This window comes from Dryas octopetala, chromosome 1, assembly GCF_963921425.1.
Source record: "Dryas octopetala chromosome 1, drDryOcto1.1, whole genome shotgun sequence".
Taxonomy (NCBI): Eukaryota; Viridiplantae; Streptophyta; class Magnoliopsida; order Rosales; family Rosaceae; genus Dryas; species Dryas octopetala.
Genome location: NC_141366.1, coordinates 30,656,779 through 30,679,557, shown reverse-complemented (window position 1 = coordinate 30,679,557; position 22,779 = coordinate 30,656,779). Strand labels below are relative to the sequence as shown.

The window sequence follows — 22,779 nt, the reverse complement described above, 5'->3', positions numbered from 1 at the left end:
GGATGACTTGACGCGGGTCCGTCAGGGCAGCAGGGAATCCCTTCGGGAATATATCACCCGATTTCAGCTAGAGCGATCTAGGTGTCGCGACTGTGATGAGAAGGTAGCCTTCGCTGCTTTCAAGGGTGGTCTCCTAGAGGGGGACTTCTTGTCTGAAATCAACCGCCGCAATCCGCACACCTACAAGGAACTCATGCAAGAGGCCATTGCCTATGCTACTGTTGAATTCAAAACGTATGGGAAAAAGCCGCCTACCATGGACCGTCCAAGTACCGACCAGGCCATCATAGTGCCACCCCAGCCCGAGCCCTACTCAGGTAACCTGTATGAGGGGTCCGGGAAAAAGTTCAAGAAATTCACCAAGAAACACTTTGGTGATGGTAGAGGTGGAGGACAGCGAAAGGAGGAAAATTATCAGACATCCTATGCCTCTAGGTTCAAGATGTATACCATCCTCACTGTCACTTATACATAATTATATCCCCAGATCAAGGACATACTTTCTAAGCTCCCACCCCGCCCACCACAAACACGGTACCGGGCTAATAAGAACGTTTTTTGCCTTTACCATGACGACCATGGCCATGACACCTAGGTATGCAGAGCCTTTAAGGAGGCAATAAAGACTTTGGTACAGGCAGGAAAGTTGGATGGTTTTGTGGACAAGGAGGCCACTGAGAAGGCCAAGGCCGAAGGACAACGATGGGGGCGAGTTAATACCATCTGTGGCAACTCCAACAATGCTAGGAAAGAATACGCCCGAAGTGCTCAGCAATGCTCCGGCGTTATGGTTGTAAACATGAGAAAAAACACAGAAAAAACCTAAGCCATTAATCGGTAGATCAATTCCACGCCATCAATCCATCTATCTAGTAGATCAATCCTAGAAAAATAAGAAAAACCAAATAAATGAATCACAATCCACCTTGGTACAGTAAAGAGAAGGGGATAGAGAGATTGAGATAAATAGAGAGATAAGGAAGTTAGAGAGATGAAGAAGACAGAGAGATGAGGGAGTTAGAGAGATGAAGGAGATTGAGAAATTGAGACAAACAGAGAGATGAAGGAGTTAGAGAGATGAAGGAGATAGAGAGATGAGGGATCAAGTTAGAGAGATGAAGGAGATAGAGATTGAGCGAAATAGAGAGATGAGGGAGTTAGAGAGATGGAGATAGAGAAATTAAGAGAAAAAGATAAAGAGATTGGGAGAAACAGAGAAAAAAAGGATAGTGTGGTTAGTCTTATTTAGATGATTATTTAAGAATGACATGGCTTTACTTTCTTAGGCAAAAATTAGAGGTATTTTTTGTGTTTAAAAAGTTTCAAGTGATGGTGGAAAAAAAAGTGGCCTGATTATTAAAACAATAAAAAGGTGGTGAGTATAATTCAAAAGAGTTTATCAAGTTCTGTGAAAATGAGAGGCTTGAGGGATAACTCACACAAGCCTATACTCCACAAAAAAATGGAGTGGTTGAGAAGAAAAATAGGACTATTGTCAAAATGGCAAAGTCCATGTTAATTATATGAGAAGGGAATGCCTTATGTGTTTTGGGAGAAGTCTATACTGCTGTCTACTTAATGAATATGTGTCCAACTAGAGCAGTAGAGGGAAATTAAAATACCATTTGAAGTTGGAGCGGCAGAAAACCATATGTAAATCACTTAAAGGTGTTTGGTTCTTAATGATTTGCTCATGTACCAAAATAGCTGAGGCACAAGCTTGAAAAAACAAGTGAGAAGTATGTGTTTGTGGATATAACAATCACACCAAAGGTTACAGGCTCTACAATTTAAAGAAAGAACATGTTGTCATTTCTAAAGATGTGACGTTTAATGAAAAAGAAATCAGTTCAAGAATCTACTCTCCAAGTTGATGATAACTTCCAAGAAGATGAAAATGAAGCTGAGAATCATCCTAAACACCAGTTTAGTCACTTGAAAATACAAGCCCTCAATGCAGTTTCACAAGATTCAACTTCTAGTTCAACCCCAATTAGGATGAGAAGTCTTAGTGATGTCTATGCTAGCTGCAACTTCTGGTGATTGAACCTCAAACTTTTTAACAAGAAATGAAGGATATAGCATGGAAAAAGGCTAAGGAGAAAGAAATCCTAGTCATTGAGAAAAATTCAACTTGGCAGCTAGTGAAAGACGAAGTGATAGACAAGGAACTGATTGGTGTGAAGTGGATCTACAAGACAAAGATGAATGTGGATGAATCAATACAAAGAAACAAGGCTAGAATAGTTGCAAAATGGTATTCTCTACAGCCAAAGGTGGATTACTATGAAACCTTATCTCTAGTAGCTAGATTGGATACCATCAGGACTCTAATTGCTTTGGCAGCTAAAAAAAAATGGTCTATCTATCAATTAGATGTCAATCAGCTTTCTTGAATGATGTCTTAACTGAGGAAGTTTATGTTGATCAACCACATGGCTTTGTTATTCAAATGAAGAATTGAAGGTGAACAAGTTGAACAAGGCTTTGTATGGCCTAAACCAAGCACCCAGAGCTTGGTATAGGGGGGAAAAATTTTCAAAAAGGACACGTATTTTAGGGTCAATCTTATTTTAGGATACGCGTTTGAGTTTGTGTTAGTGTAGGACACATATTTACAATTTGTGTTATTGTGGGACACACCGTCAACTCTGTTAATAATTCTGTTAAAAATAGATCATGTACACAACACGTGACGTATTTTGATGGGGCAAAATTGACAATTCACTCTCTATATTTTAAAAACAAATAAAAACTTAAAAAAATAAAAGAAAGGGAGGAGGCAGGCAGCGCACCCCCCCCCCCCACACACAGCCCCAACCCACCTTCGACGACGGCTCATCTTCCCTACTCACTCCATCTCTCCATTTCTTCAATTCCTTTCTTCCTCTCTGTCTCTTTCTCCCTCTCCCAAGAATTGAGATCACATTTTGCAATTGCTCAAACTTCTCGTTAGCCCTATACAGAACCTACAGAACAACAACAACCACAAAGAGATTGTCTCCACGCCAAGAACCTACAGAACAACCACAATCAAATGCCTTTCAAAACCCCCAATTTCCCAAATTTTGTAGCTGAAAGAAAAACAATCAATTGCCCATATCAGTTTGACGTCGATCTGAAGAGCAGTGACTTCGCCGGCCTCCCTCACCGCTCCGGTAGTGGGTTACAGTGAAGAGAGAGAGAGAGAGAGAGAAAGAAGAATAGATAGAGAGAGAAAGTGACAGAGATATAGAGAGATAGGAAAGAGACATAAAGATCGAAAGAGAGAAAGAGACAGAGAAGAAGAAAGGAAGAGATGGAGAGATGGAGAGAGAGGGGAGGGTGGGCCGTCGTCGGAGGTGGGTTGGGGCTGGGAGTGGAGGGCCTAGTGAGGAGGAGGGTGTGACATCGATCTACTGTTCTTTCATTGTTTTTTTTTTTAACCTTTTTAAAATTAATTTTAAATATTTTAATTTATTTTTAGTATTAATCTTTTTAATTTTTTAGTTTTAATAATATTTATTAAGTTAGAAATTGAATTAAAGTTTCATTTAATATGAAATGACCAAATTATCCCTCATTTGGAAGGAAAAGTTAACAGAGTTGACGGTGCGTCCTACAATAACACAAATTGTAAATATGTGCCCTACACTAACACAAACTCAAATGCGTGTCCTAAAATAAGATTGACCTCAAAGTATGTGTCCTTTTTGAAAAAAATTTCCGTTATGGGGTGATTGATGCTTACTTCATCAAGAATGGCTTTCAAAGGAACCAGAATAAAGCAACTTTGTACATCAAGACTGAAGGTAAAACGAAATCATTATTCTCTCTATCTATGTAGATGATTTAGTGTTTACTGGAAGTAACAAGGATATGGTTCTGAATTTTAAAAAGAAGATGATGAAAAAATATGAAATGAATGATTTTGGTCTCTTGCATTATTTTTTGGGAATTGAGACCTATCAAAATAGTGTTGGCATCTTTATCTCTCAAAAGAAATATACAAAATCTCTCCTTGAAAAGTTTGGAATGGGTGGTTGTAAACCTGTTTCTACACCTCTAATTGTAAATGAAAAATTCTCAAAAGAAGATGGGAGTGGAGCTACAGACATAACTCCTTACAGAAGCTTGGTGGGAAGCTTACTTTATCTTACAACAACTTGTCCATATATTATGTTTGTTACAAGTTTGTTATCAAGGTTCATGCATATGCCTTCTCTAATTCACTATGGAATTGCAAAAAGAATACTAAGAAATGTGCAAGGCACAATTGACTTTGGCATTATGAAAAGAATATTTGGCCAAGATTAGTTGGGTTTTGTGATAGTGATTGAGGAGGAAGTGTAGATGACTTGAAGAGCACCTTTGGTTATGCATTTTCTATTGGTTCTGGTGTTGTATCTTGGGATTCCAAGAAGCAATAGACTGTTGCTCAATCCATTGCCGAAGCTGAGTATGTTTCAGCTGCATTTGCCACCAGTCATGCTATGTGGATGAAGAGGATCCTAAAGGATGTTGGTGAGAAGCAAGGAGAGTCTACTCCAATTTTATGTGACAACAAGTCTACAATTTCAATGACTGAAAATCTAGTCTTCCATGGTTGATCAAAACACATTTCTTTAAGAGCAAAATACATCGTTGGTCCACTTACTTTCACGTTTTTCTCAAGTTGGTTCACGATCTTTTTTTTGTACCAAGTTAGTCCACTTTTTTTTCGACGTTTACCTACTTGGTCCATTCCGTCAAATCTGTTATAAATTATGTTAAAAAGAAGGACGGAATGGTCTTTTCATATTAAAAAAAGTTAGTCCACTTTTTTTTTGACGTTTACCTACTTGGTCCATTCTGTCAAATTTGTTATAAATTATGTTAAAAAGAAGGACAGAATGGTCTTTTCATATTAAATAAATTTTTAATTCTATTTCTAATTTAAAAAAGGGTTAATTACATATATATACTGAAGGTGTTAAATTTTGATTTTTAGGGGTATGGAAATTTTCGGCTTGAGCCAAGAAGGCAGCGACCAGAGGGAGAGATGGGAGGAAAAGGAGAGCCGGCCTCGTCGCTTGTCGTCGTCGGGGATAGAGAAGAGAGGAGGAAGAGATCGGTGGGGGGAGAGGAGATCGGCGCGCGGAGAGAAGAGAGGGAGATCGGGGAGGGAGAGAGAGATGGAGGAGAGAGAAGAGATAAGAGAGGGAAGGATATATCTCGAGGGAGCGACTGATTGAGGGAGAGAGAAAGAGAAGGTGACTAATGAAGTAATGAGAAATTGAGAGGGAAGATGACTGGAGAAGGTGGAGAGTTACGGGAAAAGGAAGGAAACAAGAACAGCAAGGAAAGAAAGAAAAGAAAGAAAAGAAAGAAAAGAAAGGAAAGAACGAAAGAAAAAAGAAAAGAAAGGAAGGAAAGAAATAAAAAAGCAAAGAAAAGAAAAAAAAAGGAAAAAGAAAAGAAAAGAAAAAATGAAAGTAAAGAAAAGAAAAAATGAAAAGAGAAAAGAAAAGAAATAAAAGAAAATAAAAGAAAAAAACGAAAAGAAAAGAAAAAAAAAAAAAGGAAAGAAAAAAATAAATTTAGGATTGATTGGGATTTGGGGCCTTTGGGCAAGTAGAAAGAAAAAAAAAATTATTAGGGTTTGTTTGGCCGTTTTGAGATTTCGTTTAGTTATTTTTAAACCCAACACATTTTTATATAAAAAAATAATTAAAAATATCTTAAAAGACCTAAACTCTAATATCTTATATCATATCCTAAACAATATAGAGTATAGATTATAGAATATATAGAGTTTAGTGTATAGATTATAAAGTATAAAGAGTATTAGGGTATATAGAGTATATAGAGTTTAGTATTAGGATTTAGCGTATAAATTATAGATTTATAAAGTATAAGAATATACTAATTTCATTTATTCATTATATTAATTTTATTTAACAGTATTTGCCTCCAGCGTGCATTATATTCATCTTATTTCACATGAAATCTACTATATAATTTAGTTTCTTCAATATTTTTTATCAATGTAGTAGATAATATGTTAAATAAACATATGGTAAAGTTTCATTCAAAATTTATGTATTTTAATAGTAATTTCCATCGTTTCCGTCTAATTTCTGTCAAAATTTAAAAATCTTTGAAATTTCCATCGAAATTTCCTCGAAACTCGAAATTTAATTCATTGTATATACCTCAACTATATATCACTTATTAACTTGGTACCTTAGGTTTAAAAACTTTTATTAGGGTCCATTAACTTCAATATCTCGTCAACTTAGTACCTCCGTTACTTTGACTATTAGGAGGACCGTTAATTGCCTACGTAGCGCTGATGTGGCACACGCGGACTCACCACTAAACGTTGACTTGTCTTTTAAAAAAAGCTACATGGACAAAAAATAATTAAAAAAATCAATAAAAATAATATAAAATAGAAAAAAAAATTATTGAATTTTGAAAAAAAAAAAAAAAAGGCAAACAGAAACTCTCATCCCTCCCCCTTCGTCGCATCGCCGACCTAACCCATCCACCTCCCTCCCCCTCTCCGGCCACTGGCTGGCAACCCCTTCCCCCCTGCATTGGCAACCTTCTCCCGGCCGCATCTCTTTATCTCTCACTCTATCTTTTTCTCTCTGTCACTCTCTTTCCCTCTCACTCTAGCTGCTCCGCAAGCTCGGCTTCCTACCTCGACGACGATGGCTAGTTGCTCCGCGAGCTCGGCTTCCTACCACCACCTCGTCCACTCTGCACCCAGCCCCCGTCTCAAACCCAGCCCCTCCCCAACCTCCAATCTTTCGTGTGTGTGTGTGTGTGTGTGTGTGTGTCTCTCTCTCTCTCTCTCTCTCTCTCTCCTCCCGCTCTCCAGCCACAACAACCAAAACCCAATAAGCAATTAATTGAATTCAAAACAAAAACCAACAAAAACAGACCAAAATCGCAAATCATAATCCCAAAACTCAAATAAAGCAACAAACCAATTCTTTTGTTTTCCAAGCCATTTCTTAGTTATGAATGAGGGAGGAGGGACAAGGCTGGGTGGGTGGGAGGAAATGAAAATTACCCAAGTTAGATCTCAGGGTTCAGACCAACATAGAAAAATTCAGAGAACATAAAAGGAAAAGATAAGCAATTGAAAACTGATTATCCACAATCCCAGACAGTACTGAAAATGTTAATGCAGCAGCAAATCCAAATACAAAGAACCATTCTTTAACAGAGACAAACAAAGAAAGAGATCTATTTCCGATTTTCCATCAATAGCTAAGAACCAATGAACTCTTTTTCATTTTTCTCACCTGGAAATTGAAGAATGATAGCTCCACAATAGCTAAGAACCAATGATCTCTTTTTCATTTTTCTCACCTGGGAGGGAGGGGGCTGGGTAGGGAGGTGAAGCTGGGCAAGGGAGGGGGCTGGTTTGTTTTTTTGTCTTTTTTTTCAATTCTTTTTCTATTTTATATATAATTTTAATGGTTTTGTTGATTTTTTTTATTAATTTTTGTACATGTGGCTATTTCTAAAAGACATGTCAACATTTAGTGGTGGGTTTGCGTATACCACGTCAGCGCCAAGTAGGCAGTTAACGGTTTTTCTAACGGTCAAAGTAACGAAAGTACAAAGTTGACGAAATATTGAAATTAATGTACCCAAATGAAAGTTTTTGAACTGAGGTACTAAGTTGATAAGTGATGTATTGTTGAGGTATATATATGTAATTAACCCTTTAAAAAATATTAAAACTAAAATAGAAAAAATAAATTAAAAATTAAAAATTAAAAAAAATCACCAAAACAAACCCCAACCCCACCTGTAGGCCCTCACACAACCCCCTCCCTCCCTATTGGCCAACCCCACCACCATTGGCCTGCAACCCACCGACCACCCTCCCCACCTCTGCAACGGCTGGTGACCCCATCTTCCCCTTCCCCTCTCTTTTTGTCTCCCTTTATTTCCCCATCTCTCTTCACTTCTCTTCCCTTCCACCACCATCTATACTGGCCACAAAGGCACCACTTGCGGCATCAACGTGTTAGTGCATCTGCATCGGGCGACAACCCTTCTTCCCCTTCCCTTCTCTCTCTCTCTCTCTGTCTCTTTTAAATCTGCAAACCAAAACCAAATATAAAATATCTAATTCAAAAGCCCACTAATCCAACAAACCATGAAGTAATTGTGAAATTTGATTTGTAGATCCAATTCAACCAACTTAATAATTAAAAAAACAACAATTATCAAACAAAGAAGACAAAGCTGGATTTGCTGATCTAGAGAGAGAAAGGAATAGAGAGAAAGGGGAAAACAAAGGGGCAGAGAGAGAGAGTGAGAGAGAGAGAGGGAGAGAGGAAAAAGGAAAGAGGGGGTCAATGGCCGGGTGTGGTGGTGGGGCCGGTGCAGGTGGGTGATCGAGAGGGGAGGCTGATGAGGTGAGTTTCTAATGGTGGAGTGGCCTGGGCACGGGTTTGGGAGGGGAGGGGGATGGTGGGTTTGATTTTTTGGGTTTTTTATTTCCTCTTTTTTTTTTTATTTTTTTTTTCTTTTTACCCCTTTTTTCTTTCTAATTTTTTTTTTTAAAAAAAAAACTATAATAAAAGTGGTTGGGGGCAAGGGTTTAAATTTCGAAAATTTCGGCTGAATTTTCGATTTGAGGAGGGACCGAAATCGAAACCCAGTTTTGTTAAATTTTCGGGATAATTTCGGCGAAATTTTCGCCGGTGATCTGGTTTTGGTCTTTTGGGTTTTTGGAGAGGAGGCTGGGTTTTGAGAGAAAAAGATGGTTTTGGGAGAAAAATGGGGCGGTGGCAGGGGGCGGCAAGGGGGCGCGACAGGGGGAGATTGAGGGAGAAAGAGGAGGGGGCGGCGGCAGGAGGGGCAGGTGGCGCGGCAGGAGGGGCGACGGCAGGGGGAGATGAGGGAGAAAGTGGTGAGGGTGAGGGTGGGTTGGTGATGGATTGGGGGGAGAGAGAGAGAGAGAGAGAGAGAGAGAGAGAGAGAGAGAGAGAGAGAGAGGATGAAGAAGAAAAACAGTGGAGGCGTGCTGGAGACTCGGGGGGAAAAGAAGGAAAGGGAAGGAAGGGAAAGAAAAGAAAGAAAAAAAAAAGAAAGGAAAAAAAGAAAAAGAAGGAACGAAAAAGAAGAAGAAAAAAAGAAAAGAAAAAAAGAAAAAGAAGGAAAGAAAAAGAAGAAGAAAAAAAAAAAAAAAAGTAAAAAAGAGAAAAAAAATTAAAAGATTTAGGGTTGATTGGGGTTTGAGACCTTTGGGCAATTGTAAAGAAAAAAAATAGTTTGGGTTTTCGTTTGCCCTTTTTGGAGTTTTGTTTAGTTATTTTTAAACCCTAAATTTGTAAACTCTAATATATTTCTATATAAAAAATAATTTAAAATACTCTAAAGGGCCTAAACCCTAATATCATATACCATATCCTAGTTTGAGGTTTTTGGGAAATTGAAAAAAAAAATGATTTGAGATTTCGTTTGGCTGTTTTGGGGTTTCGTTTAATTGTTTTTAAACCCTAAACCAATAAACTCTAATACATTTTTATATAAAAAATAATTAAAAATATCCTAAAGGACCTAAACCCTAATATCCTATACGATATCTTAAACAATATAGAGTATAGATTATAAAGTATATAGAATTTAGTGTATATATTATAGAATATAAAGAATATATTAATTTTATTTATTTATTATACTAATTTTATTTCACAATATTTACCTTCAGCGCTCATTATATTCATCTTATATCACATGAAACTTACTATATAATTTGGTTTCTTCAATGTTTTTTATCAATGTAGTAGATAATATGTTAAATAAACATATAGTAAAGTTTCATTCAAAATTTCTGTATTTTGATAATAATTTCCATTGTTTCGGTCTAATTTCTGTCGAAATTTAAAAATCTTCGAAATTTCCGTCGAAATTTCCATCGAAATTTCCATCGAAATTTCGTCGAAACTCAAAATTTTATTCCTTGGTTGGGGGTGTGTTGCAGAAACATAAAGAAAGAAGTAGAAGAAAAGAAGAAAAATAAATGAAAAGTCTATTATGCTTTCTAATTTGACGGAAAATTGTTAAAAATTGACGGAATGGACCAAGAAGGTAAACGTCGAAAAGAAAGTGGACTAATTTGGTACAAAAAAAAGATCGTAGACCAATCTGAGAAAAACGTGAAAGTAAGTGAACCAACGATACATTTAACTTTTTCTTTAAAGCATCATTTTATTAAGAATATTGTGGATGACAAAGAGGTTGAAGTTGTTTACTGCAAGACTCAAGATCAAGCGGTTGATATCGTCACAAAAGTTCTGCCTAAAGATAAATTTATCCATTTAAAGCAATTATTGGGAGTTAAACAATAAGACATTAAGAGGGAGTGTTGAAATATAATGTCTTCCTTTACTGTTTTAGCCTTAGAAGTGTTTTATTTCTTATTTAAGTTAATGTCTAACTTAGCTTGTTATGTCTGGTTGATCTAGTGCCACATGGATGGCTAAGATCTCTTTAGGTGTTGACTTAGGAACTTGTCCTAAGCTGCAGAATTATCACTCGATTATTATAAAATAAAAAAAAAAAAAAATCAGAGGCTGTAACTTGCAGTCTTTAACCTCTCTTTCTTCTTCCTTTTCATAAACTAGTGATTAAAGACAGGCCATAAATCCAACATATATGTTGCACGGCATCCGTATAGTTGAGTTTGTACTTTGTACAATCCGTCTAGCTTGTTTTTCTTTTTACTAAATTATATTTTTTATCTCCGTAATTGGAACAAATTTTTTCTTATAGTTTTTCGAAGTTTTCAATGTGGTTTAAATTTACAAAAGAAAATTTCCTTCCATTATGGTTTGATTTCAACTTTCTGTCACACTGGTTTTTCTGTCAGTGTAAATGAGGTACAAATTTATGTCTTTTGGCAACTAATATGAAAATGTGAACTTGAACTAAAGGGAATAAAATATTTCCCAGGCCATAAATATGCATTAGATTCTAATTTACCTTAACAGAAAAATATAGGAAAGTACGACAATATTAGACTGAAGGAGCGACAATAATTAAGAAATTATTGTGTGATAGTAATTGTATGTGGCATGCCAACGTTGCGTTACGAATGCAAATAAATTATAATACACGTGTTATAACTTGTGTGAATTTGTAATATTACGTCTGCATGCAATGTGGTGTTATCATCACACGTAATAATTTTTCACCATATTGGGCATACTTTTAAGTGTCCCAGATCATGACAACAGCGATGACTCCGATGCCCGACAACACAGCCAAAAACTTGTAATGAGGTAACAGAGACTGCGTTATGAGTTGTGTAACCCTTTGACAGTAGATGGTGTACTGATACATAAATGAACACCCCACATGCTCGACCTAAGAAATGGCAAAGATCCAATCTGCTGTGGCACCTTGGGTTGTGGCATCTATTATGATCCCAACGCCCACACCAACTGGACTAGAAATGGCAAATACAAAAGCATAAGCCATGCATGATAAGAAGGGGCAGTTCGGAATCTTGCGGAGGAGAGCAATGCTCATGGCAACAGCTGCAATGATTTTGTGCAGAGACACTGTCTACAGACCCCTCCAAGCTTCGGCTTTTGTCTTAGCAATTCCAATTGCAATGCCCTCAAAGAAAGAGTGGAAACACAAGGCTACGATCAACATAATGCTATCCCCAAGTGAACCAACTGTTGCAAGGTGGTGGCTATCATGACCCTGCAGTCAAAGCATATACACAAGCAAAATATCCAGTCAATCTAGTAATTACTAACAAGCAAAATATCCAGTCAATCTTGTCAAGCAGTCTGATATGAATCATTAATCAGGTAGAATCATATCTACATCCTGATTCAAAAATTGAAAATATCTCCTATACAGAGTATAAGGTTAAAAATCTCACCTTGTGACTGTCCTTACCTGTAATAGGAAAAAAGATTGTAAAATCAATATCTTAAATCGAATTGTCAAAATAAATTAACATCTTTTTTAGGGTAATAAGCAGAAGATATCCAAGATACCAGATTTGATCAATTTTCTTTATTAACTTATGTAATTATATCATTTTCTACAAGTCCACCCAATTTTTAAGACAGCTTATAATTCAGACAAAAAAAAAAGACAGCTTATAACAGCCTCAGCAAGAACCTCAGAGGCTTTGAAATCACAGATGGTTAAATGTTCACCTTACAAAAGCTAAATGGAATCAAGTCTGAATCACCACCTACCTTGAACTTCAGGGTCACTGCCCTTCTGCATAGTATACACATAGGAAACCACACAATCCGCAAGCATAGTTATCAAGAAACCCACGGTGGCCAACATCAATGCAAAAGGGTACTCCTTCTCTGTCAAGCCCCGGAAAGTCTTGTTTGAATCATTCAGAAAGTGAATGAGAGCTGTTCCCAGAAACACACCACCAGCAAACTGTGTGCCCAGAACCAAGAACCCCTCGTTCCACTTTAAGAAGTAGGGTGACATTCCAGCTGCAAAAGTCCCGACAAAAACCAAAACCAAGCACCAACTCTTGACCAGTATAAGAGGCTTAGAGCGAAGGCTGTGAACGTTGTTGCCTTTGTCGGTTTCATTGTCGTCGGGGCTGCTGTGGGCCAAGGCAGAAAGGGTGAGGCAGAGGAAGAGAGAGAGCCTGAGAAGATTGTAGCAAGCCATTCTTCAGTGGTGCATGGAAGGGGTTGAAGCGCATATTCTGTTATAATACACTGGTGGTTTGGACTTTACTTAACAAATAGGGAAAAAACAATCATTAATCACTAATCAGATATCATTTTACAAGGCATCAACTTCTTTATAAAAAGAATTTTATTTTGACCAAGTATCAGCACGCTTAAGTAATATCATTGTTTAGGCAAATCTCATTTACAATTCTTTCTTTTTTTCAATTAAAAGAATCAGCTGCAGTTATCACCATGAAATAAAATTTTAGAAATGAAAACTACCCTGATACCTAATCAGATTCTGATTGGTACAATTACAAACATCATACATGTACCATTGAACAACATCTGGAGAGAGTCCACAGGACTTGGATGTAAATATCAAACAGATGTTTTGTATATTAATATGATTATGTACATTGTACCAAGACATGTTCATGCATCGCCAAATTTAGCTGTGGTGATAGGAACTTGTGGCTCCAGTGGTAAAAGCATTTACCCCACACCTAAAGCCAAAATTTGACTGTAGGCCTCCTTTGTACATTGTGATAGTCAGACAATCAGGATATGTAAGTCAACAAAGATAGCGCTTTGTTTCCCCCTTTCTTGCATATAAACAGAAGTCAGACATTGTCATGCTACCCAACCATATGGATTCATTTTTGTTAATTAGCATATTAATACTCATCCAGATAATTGCCAAGCCGTCTAAGCAGTAAATTCTGAATGACACTGACAACCAATACACGGAAAAGATCCAGAAGAGAAGAGATATGTGATCTGTGTAATAATTTGAAATATTGGGAATAAACATTCTTGGAGATCATTAGGAGTGTCATAACCTGAACTAATAACTTATGACTAGCAAAAATTTATATAAAACAGAACCATGTATTTATCACCCTTGCCTTGCTACTATTTAATTAGCTGCACTCCATATATGCTTCATCATGCAGTTTTCCACAAGCAAATATCATATAGGCACAATCTTTGGCATGGCTTCAAGTGTCCCAAATCATCACAACAGCTATTACCCCAATGCCCAACAACACGGCCAAAAATTTGTACTGGGGTTTGTTGACAGAAATATTCTTATAGGGTGTGTAACCCTTTGCCAATAGATGATTTATTGCTACATAGATGAACACTCCACATGCTAGACCCATTGAAATGGCGAATATCCAATCTGCCAAATCACCTTCAGTTGTCGCATCTATTATGATTCCGATGGCCACACCAATAGGACTTGAAATAGCAAATGCAAAAGCATAGGCAGCGCATGATAAGAAGGGACGGTTAGGCATCATCCTAAGGAGAGCAATGCCCATAGCAACAGCTGCGAATACCTTGTGCAGAGAAATCGTCCATAAAGCTTTCCAAGCATCAGCTTTAGTCTCGGTAACCCCAATGGCAATGCCCTCAAAGACAGAGTGGAAGCACAAGGCTATTATCAACAAGATGCTATCCCCAAGTGAACTAACACTTGCAACAGATGCGTTTGCAAAATGGTTATGGCTCTGTCAAGGCATTCAATAACAAGTATTGAGTCAGTCATTAGCCAAAATTAAAGCAAAAGTATTGAGTCCGTCTCAAAACCACGCCAAGTAATCCCCCATAACAGATCTTAATACTCCCAGTAGACATATGAACAGGAGCTATATCTCACCTGAAACTGTGATTGTGAAGACATGCCATTTTGAACACGCTTTCCCTGCTCAACACTCCCTGGAATGAAGAACATTATCAATTGATTGTCCCAACAATTTTACATCTTCCTTACGGTAGCAGAGAAAATATTCATGCATATCTGATTTGTTCGTTTTCTTTACTCTGCATCATGATTCTTAAAAAAAGTATCTATGAAAAAGTCAATTAAATATTGTCCTTCGAATCTACTTCTACAACACACCTTAAGCCTAGTTTTTTCTCCTTGATTTAATTATTCACAACTTAGTATATAGTAACCCCAATTACAATTCTCAGCAAAAACACAAATCAGACAGCCGAAACCGTAAAATAACGGAAACAAACAAGAATCAAAAGCCAAAAGCCAATAACTGAACAACGAAAGAGAATTCAAACCCAAAACATAATCTGAATAACCACAGTACTTACCCTGAAGCTCAAGGTCAGCAGCAACAGACACAGCATCATTTTTCTTGGAAAACACATAGGAAATCACACAATCAGCAAGCAATGTGAGCAAGAACCCCGCACAAGCCAACATAAACGCAAAAGGGTACTTTTTCGGAGTCAAGTCCTCGAAAGTCTCATTGGCATCACTCAGAAAGTGCATCAAAGCCGTACCCAGAAACACCCCCCCAGCAAACTGGGTACCCAAAACCAAGAACCCCTCGTTCCACTTCAAGAAGTAAGGGGACACCCCAGGTATGAAGGTCCCAACAAAGATTATGATCAAGCACCATATCTTCACCCGAATTAGAGGCTTTGAGCGGAGGTTGGGAGTGGGTTCGTCGTCGTTTGTGATGGGTTCGTCGTCGTCGTGGCCACCGTGGGCTAAGGCAGTGATGGTGAGGCAGAGGAGGAGGATGAGGAGAAAGAAGATGAGGGAATTTGAGCGAGCCATGATTGGCGTTGTGGGTTTGAGAGAAGGAGGGGGGGCATTGGGTATAATGGGTGTTGTTGTAATTTGGTCAACGGGTTTGGGTGTTGCTATAATTTGGTCAACGGGGTTTGGGTGTAGACTGTGTAGTACAAACTACAAACATGTGTGGAAGAGAAACTTTTGGAGTAGTACAAAGAAGACGAAATTGGAAAGAGCGTTGCGTTGGGTGTGGGTTGTACTTGTACTACAATAATATGACAGAGACAGAAGAATAAATGGGTGGTTCTCTGCCTCTGCCTTCTTTCGACTCCACCGAAGACTTGACTTGGAGCAAACGCACTCTCGATCTTTCTGTTGGGTGGGTTGCGGTTCCAAATTAGGCAACAAAACCTTTGTTTCTAATGCAAATTTTCTTCAAAAATTTAATAAAAAATATTTTAAAATAAAGGAGTTAGAGAAAACTAAATCTTGATCTCCCCTAAAGACGTCGTTTGGTACATTTCTTTTGTACCTATTTTTTGTTGGTAAATTTTAGTTTACCAAATATGCGGATTGATACATTTAATACTTCACTTGGTACATTTTGTTTCAACCTGCCAATACTTGAATTGTTACATTTGACTAGACCATTACGTGAGTTCGTACATTTCAACTGTACCAACACATGGACTGGTACAATTTGACCGTACCGATACGTGAATTGGTATATTCACAAATACAAGAGGTGGTACATTTGAGAACATGCATAACCAGCAAAAATTCTAAAAAGAATGCCCATTTAAAACCCTTAACTATATATGAAACAATGTACCTACAATTATTGGTATATATAACAACCATCACAGAAATCCATAATAGATCTTGACTCAAACCCAAGGTGGAAGTCATAGCATCTACAAATATTGTATGTTCATCATCGATCATGATATGATCAAATAATAGTTGTTTAGATCCACCGCAACAACTTTGTGTAAGAGAATGATCTAAGAGAGGACAATCTAGAGAGATAGAGAGAGAAAAGGAGAAAGAGAGACAGAGACAGAGAGAGATTCGTCATCTACCTTATTGGCTAGACGTATGTTCTTTCATAAGAGAACAATGAAGAGAGAGGGAGAGAGATGCATAAGAATTGTACAATTCTTTTTCCCTGTAAATGAATATCCACATTCTACTTAAATTCAAATTCAAATTTGAAAATTCACATAATAATCTTGGTATAAACTATAGATTAAATGATAATTATTAGCAAAAAAATTTCAGGGACAGTTGGGAATTGGAAAAATCAAATTTTGTAGAAAAAAAAAAGTGCTGACGTGTATATTGATAATCATACGTGGCACTCAATAAAAGGACGTGAATATAAGTTATGCGGATTTGACTGTGAATCCCTAATATCACCAACAATGTCATCCTAAACGACCTAAACCTAATTTTCTGTATTAATTATTATAAAAAATTATCCATAAGTCTACTTTTAACTTTCACTGCTTTTCCTAGCAAAGCTTTAACGAGGCATCCTTATGCACGTCCAATACCATATATGCGATCTATAAAGATTGTACTCTTTTTTCTTCATTTAGGATTTTTATCTCATTGGGTTTTCCTAACAATGTTTTAATGAGGCAACTGTCACTGATTGGTGGACATCTAAGGGGAATGTTTTAAATACTCATATTTATGTGGCTGTCCACAATTATGTATCTGGGGTCTTTATGTAATATTATACTATTTTGAATCCTTTCTTGTGTAAAACAAGAAATCTTAGGAGTGGCCTCCAAGTAAACCTAAGCCTATACATATAAGCCTCTTGCTTATGAAAAATACACGCTTTGAATTCTCCGTACTTTTCTCATGTATTCTCTGCATCTTTCTCTCTTATTTTAAAACAAAGTAAGAATTATATCACACAAAGCTATGTATTTCAATTGGTAAGGAATGTGGTGCGCATGCCAGTACTACTAGGGGTCGGTACGGTTTAGTTAACTAATTAAATTGTTGGGTAAACCTCTAACCAAAACCGAATCTACCAACGATATATATCTATATATAGGGGTTTTCATAACCATAACTGGCCAATGAGTCTAAACTGTTCTAGCTACCTTAACAATTGCTACCAAATTGATTGGGAAACATGTTCATTAATTGCTTATCAATTTATATTCATTCAAAAGTACAAAGGGTTACATTTTGACAAGAAACTTCTTTATATTCTGATGGAAAATCCAATTTCTTGAAGATAAAGTGATAAACTTTGCTCTTCATCCATTTTTCCACAACATGGTTGTTAGTTTTAAGTCTCGTCCACTAATCTCAAGGTACTTTACGTTTCAACAGTTTCTCGAATTCAATATTCCAGCAACTCACAGTTCACTAAAAAGCCCGAGGTACTCATATGGCTGAAGGGGTTAAATCTGTCACTAGAAAGACCCAACCTGACATTTCTTGCCTCACTAGCAAAATCTGGATATCTTTGGTCCAACTCCATTCGAGCCGGTGAATCTATAGGATGCCTCATTACCCCATCATACAAACGTTTTGTATGGTGCCAAGTCATATGTTCCGCAGTGTGTCGTGACATAAACAACCTCTGAAGTCTACTTGCTAGTGGAAAGTAACACAATTGTTTTGCAGCAACCTTACGACCAGTAGCACTACCAGTTAGCGTGTATATAGGTTTTCCTTATTTAGCTAAGAATTAATGTCATAGCTGTATAGTTGACTTACCTTAAATGGTCTTATGTATCCTGTATAAATATACCTTGAGATATATGAAAAATTCATTCAGCCATATTATCAAGTTGGTATCAGAGCCTAGAGATCTAGGTTTTCCAAAGAACTTTTTTTTCACACTACAGTACCGCTACAGTGTCGCCCCTACATTGCTGCTACAGTGTCGCCACTACAATACTGCTACAGTAAATCGGGAAAAAAAATATCTTTGTTCTTGCTGAAACCCTAACCTGAAGAATTGCTACTGCCGCACCCTTCCAAGAGCAACTCCAGCTCTTCTCTTGTGCCACTGCTAGCCTATCTTCCTTTCTTAAAATCCTAGCTAAACACCATCAGCAAACCCTAGCCAAACAGGAAGGTGTCGATCAGCCAAGCCGAAACCCTAGCCTCAATCTTTCTTTGAAAGAAATCCTAGCCGCATCCTATGTCTGACGAAATTGTCACTGCCTCTGCCAGCGAGACCCCTATGATTTCTGAAAACAAGATGTCATCCATTGTGACTTTTCAGGAGACCTCTTCTCCAATCCATATCAAATTGGATGGTACTAATTATCGCATTTGGTCTAAGATTTTGGAGATGCATATTGCCGGCAGAAATAAGAAGGGCTATATTACAGGCAGGAAGGTTGCACCTGCAGAGACTGATCCGAACTATGATGAGTGGGAAGCTGCAGATGCCATAATGAAGTCATGGCTCATCAACTCCATGACGCCCAACCTCATGTCTCATTTCGTTCAGTGTGGAACAGTAAAGGAGGTTTGGGATGCTGTTAAGAGGAGCTATCTTGATGCCTCTGACTCTTCTCAGGTTTATGAATTGATGAAGAAGACCTTTCAATTGCGTCAGGGTGGCCGGCCTCTCACTAAGTACTATAATGAGCTGAACTCCATTTTCATGGAGTTAGATTATCGACGGCCTAATGATATGGAGTGTACAGCTGATGCTGAGAAATAGAGGAAGGGTATAGCTGAGGATTGGGTTTATATGTTTCTTGCAGGTCTTGATCACAGTTTGGATCAAGTCAACAGTCGTGTTTTGGCTGCTTCTCCTTTACTAAGCCTGGAAGAAGCCTACTCACTGGTTCGTCGCGAAGCACAACGACAGGTCACCATGGGAACTGAAGATAGTTCTGTGGCTTCAGCCCTGGTAGCCCAGAAATGCAGCTTTCGGCCAGCCCCTCCTACTGTTTTCTCTGAGCCTTCTTCTCGCCTCTGCACTTATTGCAATAATACTCGACATACAGTGGATGTTTGCTGGAAGAAGCATGGTTACCCGGAGTGGTATAAGCTTAAGCAAGCCGAGAGGAGGAACAATAAACTCTCTCAGCTTGCCCTTGCTGACACATGTCCCTCTTCTGCTTCTCAGGTCTCTCGAGTTTCTTCCCAAGGAGGAGGTAATTTTGATTTTGCATTTCTTTCTTCTACTAACACTTGGGTTATTGATTCAGGGGCTACTGATCATATGACTAGTAAGTCTTCCTTGTTCAGTTCTCTAATACCTCCACCTGTTAAGTCTGTTCAGGTTGCCGATGGGACTCCCATGCCGATTACAGAGGCCGGGACTGTCTCTCTTTCTCCTTCATTCTCCATGTCTTCTGTTTTACTTGCACCTAATCTCTCTAATAGTCTCCTCTCCATTAGCCAGATTACTAAAAGTCTTAATTGTTCTGTGACCTTTCATTCTACTCACTGTGTTTTTCAGGACAATTTCACGAAGATAACGATTGGCACTGGTAGGGAGAGAGGAGGTCTTTACTACTTAGAGGGGACTCGACAATTGCAGTTAGATTCTAGCCGTGGGCTTCAAGTAGGAAGAGGAGGGTCTGAAAGGGAGAAGATTCTTTTATGGCATTGTCGTCTAGGACATCCATCGTTTGTCTATCTAGAACGTTTGTTTCCTAGATTGTTTATCAATATTCATGTTGGTAGTTTAAGGTGTGAACATTGCATTTATGCAAAAAACCATCGTGTGCCTTTTAAAGTGAGTTTCAATAAAAGTTCTATTCCTTTTTCATGTGTTTATACAGATGTTTGGGGTCCGTTTTCTACTCCTTCTGCTTATGGTCTTAAATATTTTGTTTCTTTTATTGATGACTGTACTCGGGTGAGCTGGGTGTACTAGCTAAAGTCTAAGAGTGATGTTATCCATGTTATTCCTCAATTTTACAAAATGATTATCACACAGTTTAATTCTCAGGTTCAGGTATTTCATTCTGACAATGGTCGTGAGTTTATTAATCAGTCACTTACTGATTTCTATACACGACATGGCATCATCCACCAGACGACGTGTGCCTACATGCCACAACAGAACGACATAGCAGAACGTAAGAACCGTCATCTTCTTGAGGTGGCATGGGCCTTATGTTTTACTATGCATATTCCGAAACACTTCTGGGCTGATGCTGTCATGACTGTTGTCTTTCTTATCAATAGAATGTCTGCTCGTATCATTGACTATCAAACCCCATTGCGGATGTTGTCACGATTTCACTCTATCCCTTCTGCCCTAAATCTTTGCCCTAGGGTCTTTGGTTGTGTTTGTTTTGTTCATGTTCACTCTCTTCATAGGGATAAACTTGATCCCTATGCTTTTAGGTGTGTTTTTCTTGGTTACTCTAATTCTCAAAAGGGGTATAAATGTTTTCATTCTCCTATAGGTAAAATCTATGTGTCCATAGATGTTGAGTTTTGTGAGCGTGTGTCTTATTTTTCTAGGGAGGTCTCTATGGTTCCTCTTCAGGGGGAGATTCGAAGTAAGGAAGAGGAACAATTGTGGTTGGATGAAAAGAGATTATGGATTTCGGGTAAGGGGGAGGATTCAGCTGTTTCGGGTTCTGATCCTGTGATGGCTGAATCCGAACCTGAGGAAAGGCCGACCCGGTTGTTCCAAAAAGGCTATACTAGGAGAAACAAAGTTACTACTGCTGTGCCTTCCTCTTATTTTAGTACTTCTCTTGATGATACTACCATGCCATCGGATGACTCTTCTGAGATCGACTCTGAGGTACATGTTTCTTTCCCTATAGCTTCAGTTTCAGATACTAATTTGAATCCTAACCCTATAACTTCAGAATCTGCTGACTTGGATTCACAAGTTGGTGGTCCAGATAGGAGATATCCCCTTCGTGAACGTAGAGAGCCTGATAGGTTGGGCTTCTCTAAATCATCTTTTAATGTAGTTTATCCTATGTCAGATTTTGTCTCTTATCATCGTTTGTCTAAGTCTCACCTTGCTTTTGCCCTTCAGTTGTCTTCTGTGTCTGTTCCTAGTCATTTTCAAGAAGCTCTTGGAGATCCCAAGTGGAAGTCTGCTATGGTAGAAGAAATGAAGGCACTCCAGAAGAATTCTACTTGGGAGATGGTCGAGTTACCTTAGGAAAAGAAGACAGTAGGGTGTAAGTGGGTGTTTACGGTGAAATATAAATCAGATGGTACAGTTGACAGGTACAAGGCTAGACTGGTTGCCAAGGGTTACACCCAGACTTATGGGATTGACTATCGAGAGACCTTTGCTCTTGTGGCCAAGATAAACACTGTTAGAGTCATACTTTCTCTTGCAGCTAATCTGGATTGGTCATTACGACAGTTTGATGTGAAGAATGTCTTTCTTCATGGTGATCTGATAGAGGAGGTATATATGGATTCTCCTCCGGGATTTACACCGAAAGGAGGCAAGGTATGCAAGCTGAAGAAGGCGGTTTATGGACTGAAACAGTCGCTGAGGTCTTGGTTTGGCAGATTGAGCCACTCAATGAAGGCATATGGTTTTAAGCAAGCCTTGGCAGATCACACCCTGTTCTATAAACGGGATGGTGATGATATTACCTTGGTTATTGTTTATGTTGATAACATGATTGTTACAGGTAGTAATCCAAGATAGAGAAGCTTCAGGGTTATTTGGCCAAGGAATTTGAAATGAAGGATTTAGGAGCTCTAAAAAACTTCTTGGGCATTGAAGTGTCTCGGTCCAAGCAAGGAATTTTCCTCTCTCAACGGAAGTATACATTAGATCTCTTGGTTGAAAATGGTAACTCTGCCTGCGAACCTATGGATACTCCTATTGAGGTGAATCATGGTCTGACTATCTATCCTGATCAAGTTCCGACAAACAAGGAAAAGTATCAGAGGCTAGTAGGGAAGTTGATCTATCTAGCTCATACTAGGCCTGACATATCATATGCAGTTAGTGTTGTGAGTCAATTCATGCATAATCCGAGCAACCAACACATAGATGCAGTGAATCGTATTTTGGTTTATCTAAAGTCCTCTCCAGGTAAATGTATTATATTCTCCAGGCATGGACACCTAGATATTGTGGGATACACTGATTCTGATTTTGCTGGGTCCAGATTGGATAGGAAGTCTACTTCAGGGTATGTGTCATTTGTTGGAGGCGATTTGGTGACTTGGCGGAGTAAGAAACAGAATGTGGTATCACTGTCTAGTTTAGAAGCTGAATACCGTGCCCTTCATCATGCGACTACAGAGATTACTTGGATCAAAATTCTCTTAGGTGAACTCGGGTATGGTCCTCAGAAACCGATGATGCTCTTTTGTGATAACACGACGGCTATTGAGATTGCTAATAATCCTGTACAGCATGATCGAACCAAGCATGTTGAACTTGACAGGAACTACATCAAGGATAATCTAGATGCTAGTGTGATAGAGGTTCCTTATATTAGGAGTGCGGATCAGCTGGCTAATATGATGACTCATGCTGTTGCTAGTGGTCCATTCCATGCATCGCTATCCAAGTTGGGCATGAGCGATATCTATGCACCAACTTGAGGGGGAGAGTTAGCGTGTATATAGGTT

At 38.4% G+C, this 22,779-nt stretch overlaps 1 protein-coding gene and 1 pseudogene across 2 annotated transcripts; both read right to left on the bottom strand.

Annotated features, from left to right (window-relative positions):
- Nucleotides 1–10,992: 10,992 nt before the first annotated feature.
- Nucleotides 10,993–13,294, bottom strand: LOC147299700 (zinc transporter 11-like; annotated as a pseudogene). The gene is made up of 3 exons (XR_015121788.1): nucleotides 12,216–13,294; nucleotides 11,891–11,907; nucleotides 10,993–11,706 (listed from the first exon to the last, which is right to left on the bottom strand). The product of XR_015121788.1 is annotated as a zinc transporter 11-like (transcript).
- A 146-nt stretch (nucleotides 13,295–13,440) lies between these two features.
- On the bottom strand, nucleotides 13,441–15,305 carry LOC147299699 (zinc transporter 11-like). Its single transcript, XM_086240746.1, has 3 exons — nucleotides 14,778–15,305; nucleotides 14,329–14,387; nucleotides 13,441–14,179 (listed from the first exon to the last, which is right to left on the bottom strand). The coding sequence occupies exons 1-3, from the start codon at nucleotides 15,247–15,249 to the stop codon at nucleotides 13,664–13,666; spliced, it is 1,047 nt and encodes a 348-aa protein (XP_086096872.1). The 5' UTR covers nucleotides 15,250–15,305; the 3' UTR covers nucleotides 13,441–13,663.
- Nucleotides 15,306–22,779: the final 7,474 nt, after the last annotated feature.